Source organism: Bos javanicus, chromosome 26, assembly GCF_032452875.1.
Source record: "Bos javanicus breed banteng chromosome 26, ARS-OSU_banteng_1.0, whole genome shotgun sequence".
Taxonomy (NCBI): domain Eukaryota; kingdom Metazoa; phylum Chordata; class Mammalia; order Artiodactyla; family Bovidae; genus Bos; species Bos javanicus.
This window is the reverse complement of record NC_083893.1, coordinates 37,723,896-37,736,958: the sequence shown is the minus strand read 5'-3', so window position 1 is coordinate 37,736,958 and position 13,063 is coordinate 37,723,896. Positions and strand designations below refer to the sequence as shown.

Sequence of the window (13,063 nt, the reverse complement as noted above, 5' to 3'; positions counted from 1 at the left end):
ATAAACAGAGGTCCAAAGAAGGAAAATGACTTCCCTAAAGATATGAAACTTGTAATAGGCAGCCCTGGGATTAAGACCCAGGCTGTTGACTAGAGCACTTTCAACTACACACCACACTGCTTCTCCTGCATCACAAACTGTGTCCTACACTGCCCAATCCCAGAGACAAATTAATCAGTGATGAAAACAAGACAATCACCAAAAACTCCAATACTAGTTTATAACAATTATAATTTCAAATCAGTTTTGCAAGTTATTTTTCAACTGATTATGTGGAGATTATCTACGTACGAATCTCTAACATAATTCTGAGTTTTGCCGTATTATGTGTGTGTACAAGGGCTTCCCAAGTGGCACTCAGTTCAGTTCAGTTCAGTCGCTCAGTCTTGTCTGACTCTTTGCGACCCCATGAACTGCAGCACGCCAGGGCCCCCTGTCCATCGCCAACTCCCAGAGTTCACCCAAACTCATGTCCATCAAGTCTGTGATGCCATCCAGCCATCTCATCCTCTGTTGTCCCCTTCTCCTCCTGACCCCCAATCCCTCCCAGCATCAAAGTCTTTTCCAATGAGTCAACTCTTCCCATGAGGTGGCCAAAGTATTGGAGTTTCAGCTTCAGCATCTGTCCTTCCAATGAACACCCAGGACTGATCTCCTTTAGAATGGACTGGTTGGATCTCCTTGCAGTCCAAGGGACTCTGAAGAGTCTTCTCCAACACCACAGTTCAAAAGCATCAATTCTTCGGCACTCAGCTTTCTTCATAGTCCAACTCTCACATCCATACATGACCACTGGAAAAACTATAGCCTTGACTAGACGGACCTTTGTCAGCAAAGTAATGTCTGGCACTAGTGGTAAAGAACCCACTCGCCAGTACAGGAGACATGAGAGAAGTGGGTTCAAACCCTGGGTCAGGAAGATCCCTTGGAGAAGGGCATGGCAGCCCACTCTAGTGTTCTTGCCTGGAGAATCCCATGGACAGAGGAACCTGGCAGGCTACAGTCCATAGGGTCACAAAGAGTGGGATACAACCGAAGTGACTTAGCATGCACTCGTATGTGTATAAATTTTATATATATTTGCAGCATGTGTGTATGTGCATATATCTGAAGACTATAATGATACATCAGGAAAGCTTCTTGTGGCCCTGTGTCTCTGAACCTCCATATGAAAAACAATATCTGTTACATAATGTATATGTTATGCAATGTATATTTGCTATTTAATATAATGGCTATTTATAGCCATTATTAATACAATGGGCTATTTAAAAACTAAGAGCACTATTATTGTCCTACAATAGATATTTAAGTCTCAATTTTAAAGATATTGATGCCCAAAGAAGGGGTAGGGATCTTTCACGATGAAGTTTAGCGTAAGTCTCCTTGTGGGATTTTATTAAAGCTGCAGCATTAGTAAATATTTTCATCTGTGAAATCCTCCACTACTGGAGAGTATTATTTGTACCTCCTGAACAAATAGTTCTTATTCATTGCAGCAGTATTGTTAAGTTAGAAATTTCAGCGTTTTCCTCTTTTATGATATGTTATTTTCCCAAACCCTTAATTTTGGAATTTCACCAAACATTTCAGGACATATCATCAGTCATAGGATAACTTTAAAAAGTGACTCTCGTCCATTCGTAAGGTATGTTGTCCTTACAACATATGCAATCCTTTTTCCCTGTCTAAACTTTGGTTCATGTATATTTTTCAATTAGTAAAAAGAACCTTTAAACTGTAAGATAATAAACATTTTTGTAGAACCACTTTTATCTCAGATCTTGCATAATTACCATTATATTTCACAATGAGCCAACCATATATTTGACCCGACTGACATGTTTTTACTCTTAGTACAAATAATCAAAAAAGAAAAAAATCTTTCTTATGGGAAACCACTTTTACAAATGCAATTAAAGACTCTTTCTAGTTCATTTTGATTTGCTTGTTTATTTGCTTCCTCTGGGGCAAAAATAAACTATTTTCTTATTATGGCTCAGAACATTAAGTCATAATTTGTGAACTTGCCAGACAGTAAAACTGAACAATTTTGGCTCTGGCCAAGTTTTGGGAAAACTCAAAAGAAACTTAGGTGCAACAGGAAGAGATGTTAGTAATTCCAGTTGTTCAGCTGTTGCCTTTAGAGTATTCCCTGAATTGTGTTAGAGTGTGTTACTGCATTGCTGTGAACCATAACTGCCAACTTCCACCCTGCTGCTGCTGCTAAGTTGCTTCAGTCGTGTCCGACTCTGTGCGACCCCAGAGACAGCAGCCCACCAGGCTCCTCCGTCCATGGGATTTTCCAGGCAAGAGTACTGGAGTGGGGTGCCATTGCCTTCTCCAACTTCCACCCTAGAGATGGCTATATTTCAGATGAATGAAATATTTGTAAACAAGTTTGTAATCATTCATAAAGCTTACCAAACAATTTAAGCTCTTCAGAAACACACATTCACTATTATAATCAGTTGCCTATTGCTTACCTAATTACAGCTTTTAATAGAGAGGAAGACTTTTAAAAATGCAATTCATAACAATTCTAAATTTAAATTTATTTTTATGATGTTTGTTTTGCTTTTGTAAGTTTCAGGTGTCAATTGATTTCTCCCTGGACAACCTGGTTGAAATTCCACCCTTGATTATTCCAATGCACTCTTTAAAAATTCCTCAGAATATTTTTCTTTAAGGCTAACAACTGCCCACTCCGAATCCAGATGCAATATTTACAGTATGATGATTTTGTTCTGCTTTCCACACATGGCTTTTTCATAGACTGTCTCTCAGAGATGAAAAATTCTGCCTCTTTTTTAGATTTTAACTTTCAGCAGAATGACCTGATACCAGGTCTTTTCATCCTAGATGACTCAAGATGATTCAAGATTTATCTGTAGTTTGGGTCCCTGAATATCTTGGTGGTAAATTAATCTAGGGCTGCTCTGGTGGCTCAGTGGTAAAGAATTCGCCTGCCAGTGCAGGAGACAGGGGTTTGATCCTTAGGTCAGGAAGATCCCCTCGAGAAGGAAATGGCAACCCAATCAAGTATTCTTGCCTGGAAAATCACATAGGCAGAGGCTGGCAGCCCACAGGTCATGAGTTTGCAAAGAGTCAGACAAAACTTAGCGACTAAACACCAACAAATTAATCTCTCTTTTTAGATTGCCTACTTCATGGAGAACTCACACCAGTCACTGCACATAAGCAGTACCGAAAAAAACCATGGTTTCCGATAAATGAAATCTATAGATGTCAGCAAGTGTCAGTGGGTCCCTGAAAGAATGTGCTAGAACATGAATAGGCTTTGAGATTTGTGGTGCTGTTCTTTAGGCTCAGGGCTTCCCTGGTGGCTCAGTTGGTAAAGAATCCACCTGCAATGCCAGAGACCTGGGTTCAATCCCTGGGTTGGGAGGATCCCCTGGAGAAGGGAAAGGTTACCCTCTCTAGTATTCTGACCTGGAGAATTCCATGGACTGTAAAGTCCATGGGGTCACAAAGAGTGGGACATGACTGAGTGACTTTCACTTCACTTTCACTTTCTTTAGGCTCAAGCAAATACCTTCTTTCTGCAAGATTTAAATAATATATAATGTTATCCCCTCTCCCCCGAAGGTTTTTCAACTGTATGGTTGTTCTTCTGACACAAATATATCGGACTCTCCCAAATCTCCACTTAAAAAATATTTAATGAAAAGACCTTGTTTCTTAAAGAGTTTTAAGTTCTGCAGCTATTATCCATGGGGTCACTGAGGGGAAAAAAAAAAAAAACATGGAGAACACAATGTTCTCAAGTGGGAATGTTTTAAACCTCACCTGAAAATGATAAACGTAATACTTTACACTTTTGTAGTCATTTAGTTGGAAATATGTATGCACCTCTAGCATACTGTTTTACTCTCCAAATTAGTCTTGTAAATGGAGAAAGGCACTGGGTTATTCAACAAAGGTCTATTGCCTGCTAAGCACTCTGAAGGGATGATCCTCAATACACAGGGCAATCCAAAGAAATTCGACTTTCCTTGGGAAGATAAGACATAAATAGAAGTGAATACAATAAATTGTAGCCTGCCAGGCTCCTCTGTCCACAGAATTCTCTAGGCAAGAATACTGGAGTGGGTTAGCCATGCCTTTCTCCAGAGGCTCTTCTTGACTCAGGGACCAAACCCGGGTCTCCTGCATTGCAGGCAGATTCTTTACTGTTTGAGCCACCAGGGAAGAATACAATAAGTGTAGTATATAAATATCTCCTGCAATAGAGAAATAGAGGGACAAAGGCAAGCTGAGAATTATGTTCCATACTATGCCAGGAAATGTCCATGAATTATCTCTTAATACCCTCCTAACTCTGTAGTAGCAATCTTCTGGACAATTTATGGACCAGGAAATCCAGGCTCCCAGAATCTAAGTTCTTTGTCTCAGGAAGCTAAGTGCTCATCGTGAGCTCTGGACAGGAATTTCTGGCAATCAGGACATCAAACAAGGCTCCTGACTCATCAGTCATTACCTGCCCTTCTCCCGCGAAGTCAGAATGGTTTTGGAAAAAATGCAGTATTAGCACATCTCCATTTTTTTTTTTTTCCCTCTTAACACTGTACTGGTGTCCATCAGGCCTTGCCCTCAGGGCAGGTAAGGAAATTGTCATCCCCCCTTGGTGAAGGAGGTTGTTTGCTTTTCTTAGCTGACTTCGTTGAATGCGACCAGAATCACCTCTGGGTTTGGCTTCGGAAGTTAGACAGACTACCAGATTGAGTGCCCAGGAAGTTCTTGGACGTTGAGTCCTTAGAGTCTCAGGGACGATGGAGACGTGTTTTGCTTGTGCAGAAACCAAGGTTCAGGCAGGGGAAATGACCTGACCAGGGTCATACAGTCTGATGGTGGCAGACATGGGACTAGAACCAGGTCTCCGGCCTCCAGCCCAGTGCCTCCCAGGGTATAATTAACCCCCGAATTAATTTGGAATCTTTTATCTGCTTGCCTCTACCGTCATTTGAGTTGGGGATGTCATTCCAATCAACAGCCTTCTCTCTTCAAAAAGAGAAAAGTGGATAAGGGGGGGCGGGTGGGAAAAAGTATGTTTTCGGCCTATTAAGGTGACTGATTCATTTCACCATCATTCATCCAATGCCCACTCGGTGCCAGATACTGGGCATCCAGGGTACAGCAAAGACGGCTTCCAAAGATCGAAAATGGGTCTCTCCCAAGGCAGGCTCCGGGCCTTGGCTGCCTCCTCTCAGATTGGTCTCCCGGAGGCCCGCCACCCCTCCCCCGCCCCACAACTGCCAGCTCCTGCAGGTTCCCACGTCCCCAGCACCCAGCGCAATGCCAAACCCCAAGCTGGCGCGAACCAGCAGGACGAACGCTCGTATCTGCGCTGAGCTCTCCCGGGCTCCCGCGAGGCACGCCCCCAGTCACCAAGGCAACCGGGGAGTTGCTGACCCTTGACCCCGGGGCCCCGCCCGGCCCCGCCCGGCCCCGCCCCGTCGCATTCTCGAGACCAACATGGAGAAGGCGAACCCGGAAGTGCTGTCGCCGCCCGCTCGGTGCTAGGAGCCGCCGGCCCGGCGAGGTCGAGCCGCGCGCCCGCAGCCCGCCGCCCCGCGGTCCTCTCGCGCCGAGGCAGCCGGGGCCCCCCTCCCCAGGTCTCACTCCACTCCCGCCCCCGCCACCACACCCCGCCCCGGGCGATCGGCCCCCGCCCCCACGCCCGCCCGAGAGGAGGAGCCGAGGCGCGGGGGAGGAGGAGGGAGAGGTTTGCTAGAGGGAGCGAGGCCGCGCGAGCCGGCGGCGGTTCGTATTACCGGGGTCGGGAGGAGGAGCCCGGCTGGGCCCGCGCGGATTAGCGCAGGGCGAGCGGGAGGCGCGGAGGAGGCGGGAGGGGGGCGGCCCGGTTGCGAGGAGGCCGGCGGGAGGCCAGGGGCTGAGAATTAGGGCGTGGGGGCGCACTCCTTTCCTCCGCCGCCCTCCGCCGGGGCCTTGGCGGCCGGGCCTGCGGTGCCCGGCAGGCCCGGGAGCCGCTCGCCGGTGCCGAGGGCCCGTCCCGGGGCGAGGCGGGGGGGCGGCGGAGCGTGTAGGTGCGGACGCGAGGCCTGGACGGCGCGGCCAGGTGATGCTGGGCCCCTGTGCTTCTCCAGAGGAAAGGGGACCCCTTCCCACCACCGGCACCACAGAACAGCCGTGCCCCCGGGCTGCCCCAGCCAGGCGTTTGGACCTCAGCCCTAGAGGGAGTCGGGCAGCTGTGAGTTTGCCTGCCTCCGTTAAGTGCCCTTAGGATGCAGTGATCAAGGCATCAGGCTCTCCCTGCGGGAGGGGCTCTTCCTGCGCTGGTGAACTTGGTGCAGAGAAAAAGGACAGAATGATGCTCTCCGAGCAAGCCCAAAAGTGGTTTCCGACCCACGTGCAGGTCACCGTGCTCCAAGCCAAAGATCTTAAGCCAAAAGGCAAAAGTGGCACCAATGACACATACACTATAATTCAGCTGGGAAAGGAAAAGTACTCCACCTCTGTAGCTGAGAAAACCCTTGAGCCAGTCTGGAAGGAAGAGGCCTCTTTTGAGCTACCTGGGCTGCTAATGCAGGGGAATCCAGAGAAATACATCCTTTTCCTCATAGTTATGCACAGGTCCCTGGTGGGTCTGGATAAGTTTTTAGGGCAGGTGGCCATCAATCTCAATGACATCTTTGAGGACAAACAAAGAAGGAAAACAGAGTAAGTTATGTAATTTATTTTGAATTGGGGGGGAGCTTAGCTATTATCTGAATGGATTTCTGTTCTTGGAAATTATTTGTCTACTTGGGGCATTGGTTTTTGGACTGAAATATGACCCAGTTTTAAGCACCATATTTGCATAAATCTGAAGTAAAAATAGCCCTTGTGAAGACACATTTTTTTTTAAAGTGGAGTCTTTAATGATCCATTACTCTCGTTTGAGGTAAACCTCGTAAATAATTGAATATTTTGCTCAGGATTTTAAGTAAATTAACATTGTTTCACTACTTATAAGAGGACTGGGCCGTAGTGTTGATCAATTTAAATTATTACAATCTTTAAACATTACAATTTTCAGAAAATGGAACATTAGAAAAGTAAATCTGCCAATATGCCTTCTTCTATATATATATATTTTTTTTTTTTTTAATTTATTTTGTAGCTGAACTCTGAAGCTGTCAAGTGGTGAATTACCAAATTTAGAACTCAATATTTTATTTCAGCATTGTAAACACAGTTGGCTTTTATTTTAGCTCTGATTTCAGGGTCAGTAGTACATCGTGGTGGAGTCTAAAGCTATTAAAAGAAAAAAGTTTTAAAAGTATGTACAGACATCCTCATTCTTGAACATGGTTACTTCAAAGTTAGTTCTGCAAAGCCAGTGTGTTTAGACCGATTAAATGCTATCAGATTGGAAACAATGATTAAATTCTTGTGATCAAATGACATATACAGTAAAAACATGAGCTTTTTAATAAGACTTCCAAACTTAGGTTAGATATATTCTAATTTAAAAAACCATAATATAAGTTAAAACTAGGATATTATGTCTTAAATTGAAAAATAGTATGTTTTCTGAGATAGTGATACCCCTTTCTTAAACTTATTATTACTCTAGTCTGAAAGAATGTTTAAACTGGATGGAATTAATGGGAGAAAAATATAGGTTGAATTTATAAGGGGGTGTCACATTGCAAAAATAGCTTTGCTGTTATAACTGATATTTATTTACGCTTTTAAAAACTTTCTTGATGATCTTATTTTCTTATATTTTAAAACAACCATGTCATGTTTTTTGTATACCTACGTTCCTGCAGATTTCTCTTGATTGAAATTTTTACTTTCATTGAAAAAATGTTTTTTAATCAGGTCTTTACCTAAGGACCTAAAGGTTTAATATATGTAAGGTAAAAGGGTAGAGAGATAAGTAATACTAGGAATGCCACAGGAAACTGAAGAGATGAAAATATTTTAGAAGGAGAGAAAATGGTTTAAATAAAGTGTAAAGTTGAATATATATGAGTGATTTTAATAATACTGGTTGATACCTATGAAGTAGCATTCAGTTATCTCTGAGGAGTTCTTCATCAAATTTAAACTGAAAAATAGATAATCACTGACTAATTTATTGCAAATTGCCAATTTTGGATGACCTTACTAAATAATATTAGAAGTGTTTTGAATGTAAACTTTTTAAGTTTATTGCATCTTCAAATTTGATACTGCACTTACAGTACTTTAATGTTAATGAATGATATACTACAGGCCTTCTCTGAAATATAAATGTTCCAAATGAAAGTAGGCCCGACTGTGAACCCAGGGATTCTGAAGATGGAATACACTTTTAAAGTTTCTTCTTGTTTTACTCCTTATCTTTGGCAGCATCACAGTTACAATAAATTTGGCTGTAAGCAATACTCTTAATATCGTCGTCTCCCTACAGAAATTCTCTGTTGGCTACTAAAAAAAACGGATTAGGACTTTTGGGGAGGAAAATGCATTTAAATGTTATCAACAGTGCTCGTGATGTTATTGCATTCAAAGTGATTTTCAGGTTATTAAATCCCTAAGATTTTCTTTGTGGATAAATGGAGACCACATATTTGATGAGCCCTCTTTATTCGTAATATTTCTAGTTTTTTAATATAGTTAATAGCTTCCTTTTGCAGCACAACTATACATTTGGCCCAGTAAGAGACAGACCTGAGCCACTGGCGTATTGCAAGAAAGATATTTAATATTCTGCACATTGCTGAGCCTTGTCAGCATATTCCCAAGTGCTTTTTAGAAAATGGGTATGGGTGATGAAGGTGACCAGCTGATTTGGAAGTCCCATGCAACTGCTGGGTGTGACACTTTCTACTCTTGACACTCAAGACAAGGATTTACAGCTTGTCTTCCATGATAAGCAAAGAAGTGTGGTAGCTAAAAGTATCATTTGATTTATTTTTATACCTTGAAATTAAAAGCTTTTTTCCTTCTTTCAAGGAGAGGGATAAAGGGCCTGAGCCAGAACACTTTCATGAGTGGGACCTGGAAAGAGAAGTTTTCTGTATCTCCCGTTTTAATGGGCGTCTGGGTTGGTTCGGGCACAAGATTTAAGAAAACAATACAGTACTTAAAAATAGAATGGTAAAATTGTAATTTATGCTATTATGTTGTATCGATTGATTTTTCTTTTTTTAACAGCAGAAGTGAGCGATGTTGATGTTTTTGTTTGTTTTTAATGCTCATGAACAGTAATAGCCATCCGAGTGCCTAGGTTAGGTATGACTCAAGCACATGCAGGTTTTAGGACTTGTGTGTGCCGCTCTGCGGTGCACCTGCGTCCTGGCCTCTGGCACCCTTCCTGCCAATCTTGTCCCATTTCTGACCACACAGCACCAATTGCTTGGGAATAGTTCCCACATGTGTGATGGTTTTTGAACATGGACCTGTGCCCACTCAAAAATTGAACAGAGGCCATATACAGTTTAAATCTAGCACTCCAGAGGTGAAAAAATAAAATCAACATTACTCCACTAAGCCTCAAATGCTGTGTCTTCCTTTTATCTTTTTAGAAGCCAGGGAAAACAAGTGCTGTCTCTGGAATGATTCTTGAAGGTCTCGTTAAGACTTCCCTGTTACATCACTTTCCAAACAAAGCAGCTCGAGTTATTTGTCATGCCTATATTTTAAGTTGGTATATTTGTTAAAGTTCTTTGCAGTTGGGTCTTTGGGTTTTTTTGTGTGTGTGTTTTACTTTTTTTGGTCAAGAAGGATGGAAAAGACTGTATTTAGAGTTTATATTCAAACACTGACTTGCTTTTATCCATTAAAGCTTACCTAAGCTTCAGTTCTCTTCACCAGAGAACAAAATGGTGCAACATACACGCAGACATACAGAGAGTTGTAGTGTCGTTGTTTTAAGAATATAGCTCTAGAAATGAAAATTCAGTAAACATTTATTTAGTGCAAGGAAAATTGCCTTCAAGAAGCTTACACTCCAGCAAGACAAAACCTGTGTTGCCCTTGTGATTGAGTCTCCTGATTAAATACAGCGTCCTGTGATATACAAGCTGGTATGCGTTTAACCTAATTAACATATATGTGGGTCATTAAATACAAAAGAACTACTATTTTCATGCAGCTGTTACTGGTCAGCTTTGTCTGTTTTCCTTGTTGACTCCAGTCTGACATTAAGAAGCTACTTATTCTCTGTTCCTGAGTTTCCTTTACTGTGAAATAAGGATTTTGGACTAAATGATTTATTTGGTCTCATTTCTAAAATTCTGTTTTTGATTTTTTTTCCCCTCAGATTTGCTATGCTGTGTTACATACACAGATCTGACATACTTGGTGTTTTTGTTTGCTTCTATTTTGTTTGGGGATTTGACGGGTGGGGGGGCACATTTTCTTGCAAAGTGTACTCACCTATTTTCTGAATAACCTGCAATATTAACAGAGCATTTCTTATGGGTCATCCATCAGAAGAATTCCATGCCCCGCCCCGCCCCCGAAAATGCTCTGTTTTCCAAAACTGTGAGTTAATAATTGGGTATATAACCTTACTTTGTTTTCAGGCTTTGTGAGTGTTCAACTTTGTGTTGTTGAAGGTTCTCTATTCCACAGAGTTTATTGCTGTCATTTTTTGTTTCTAGTCTCTGAGTTTTCACATTTCACCATTTGCCTCAAATAAAGGGTTTTCTCTATTTAGGCTCTCAGGTTAATGCTTTCTGTTTTAAGACTTTCTGTTTTTTTTAAAAATTGCTTGTTTTGATGCAGCTAGATCTTAACTGATTAAATTGAAAATATTTCACTTGCATGTTACTTTCTAAGATGTAGCTGGTGTGTATATACACACACATACATACATACATACATACATACATATTATGTGCCAGTTTTCTTTTGCCTGGAAAGATCTTTGAAACTAGTGTTCCACTTGATAGTAAATGCTAGCTTCTTCTGGTGTATTCTGTAAAATTAGATCTGAGTTATTTAAGAAAATTTAACACTTGCAGAGCTGTATTTAAATAATGACCTGTCTGCAGAAATGGATATTATTCTTCATTGTTTAAGTAATGTGAAAACATTGTAGGAACTCTCATCTCTGCTGGAGTTTGTAGTTTTTTTGGCTGTTTGCCCTGTAGACTGACCATTTATGACACCAACTGGAAAAGTTTTCATGGATAAAAATACTGTAAATAAACCAAAATAAAATTTGCATTTTACACATCATTTGAAAATGGGCAGTGTAATTCACTCAAGTGACTAAAAGCATAAGATTTGGGTCCAGTTAAAATAAATTTTATTTGGCATTGTCACAGTAGCAAGTTATTGAAACAGATTCTAAGAGGGAGCACTTAAGCTTTCTTTTTTTCTTTAAAAATGCTTTACAAGATTTATTACCATTTGTCACTTCTTGCACTTTACTTATTTTGCATATTTTATTCAGGAAGAGGCTTTGACCCATTTCATATAAATCTGAATTACATTGTGGGCTTCCCCATTGGTTCAGCGGTAAAGAATCCACCTGCCATGTAGAAGCTGCAGGAGACACAGGTTCGATCCCTGAGTGGGGAAGATCCTCTGGAGGAGGGCATGGCAAGCCACTCCAGTATTCTTGCCTGGAGAATTCCATGGACAGATGAGCCTGTCGGGCAACAGTCCATAGCGTGGCAAAGAGTCGGACATGACTGAAGTGACTTAGCGCACACACACACACACACAATTTACATCGTAAGCAATTTTCATGATGAACAAACTGTATGGGGTAGTCTCCCATGTTAACAAAATTATTTTAATAGCTTTTACAGAAGAACTATTTTGGCTCAGAGGCTGAATATTTTATTAAAAGTTTGGTTATTATTTTATGGTGCCCAAAAATAGTATGTATTGATGAATTATTTCAGGGTCTGTACCTCAGTGTCTTTTAATGCTAAAAAATATTCTTCAGCCATGAGCCACACTTGGACTAGATGGAAACATAATAGCTATTATTGGTAAGAAATTTTGATGCGTGATTTTCAAATTATGAAAGAAAAAGGTGTCTAAATAGCTTTTCAAAAAAGACTGATTCCTTCTGCATGTGATACATGGCAGAGACCTCCCTGTTTTTTTAAATGAAGCCATGAATAAAACCAGAAGCACTCTGGCTGACAGTTTCTCCTTCAATGCTTAGATTGCCTTGATGTAGAGTAACTTTACCTAAAAAGCAATTTGTATACAACAGAGCTCGGTAATCCTCTCTTCATTACATATTACAACCCAGTTTTTCCTTCTCTTTAAGGTGGTTTAGATTAGAATCCAAACAAGGAAAAAGAGCCAAAAACAGGGGTGAGATAAAGGTCAATATTCAATTTATGAGGAACAATATGACAGCAAGTATGTTTGACTTATCAATGAAGGACAAAACAAGATCTCCTTTTGCAAAATTAAAAGATAAGATGAAAGGTAGAAAAACTGATGGGACGTTTTCTGATACATCTTCTGCAATCATTCCAAGTTCTCACATGCCTGATGCCCATACTGAATTTTCAAGTAGTGAAATACAGATGAAATCTAAACCAAAAAAGCCTTTCCTTTTGGGTCCTCAGCGACTCTCTTCAGCGCATTCAATGTCTGATTTAACTGGGGCCCACGTATGCTCGGAGAAGCTGAAGTCTGGCGCCGTTGCTCAAACGCATCTTCTTGGCCGCCAGATAGATTCCTTTGGAGCAGTTCCGGAAAGTGGTAAGTGATGTATGCATTCTTTATAGTTGATCCCGTGTGATCTGAACTACCTTCCTAATTTTTAAACTTTGACTTCTAAAGTTAGAGAATAAAAATTGAGGTTTCTTGCTAGCATTTTCTAAATTAGTCCTCAGATATTTATTGAGTACCTACTATACTCAAAATTGGTAAATTTAAAGACAGAGCTGGTTTGAATTCAATCCTGTATTTATAGAATTAGATAATAGAAATGAGTCTTGGTCTCTCTTCATGGCCTGGTTTCTTTTTCTTTTTTTTAACTCTTATTTCTCCTGTCTCAGAAGCCTGAAACATAAATGAATATTCCATTTCATCAGAATTTTCCTAGAAAAGAATCTTACTGTTCAGA

At 41.1% G+C, this 13,063-nt stretch overlaps 1 protein-coding gene across 2 annotated transcripts in view; it reads left to right on the top strand.

Annotated features, from left to right (window-relative positions):
* The first annotated feature begins 5,737 nt into the window (after positions 1 to 5,737).
* The window catches only part of RAB11FIP2 (RAB11 family interacting protein 2), a 43,807-nt gene continuing 36,481 nt past the window's right edge, over positions 5,738 to 13,063 (top strand). For both annotated transcript variants that reach the window (XM_061403616.1, XM_061403618.1), the window contains exons 1-2: positions 5,738 to 6,702; positions 12,254 to 12,696. In XM_061403616.1, coding sequence (XP_061259600.1) covers positions 6,350 to 6,702; positions 12,254 to 12,696 — 796 coding nt within the window. In that variant the 5' untranslated portion in view covers positions 5,738 to 6,349. The remainder of the gene's footprint in view (positions 6,703 to 12,253; positions 12,697 to 13,063) is intronic.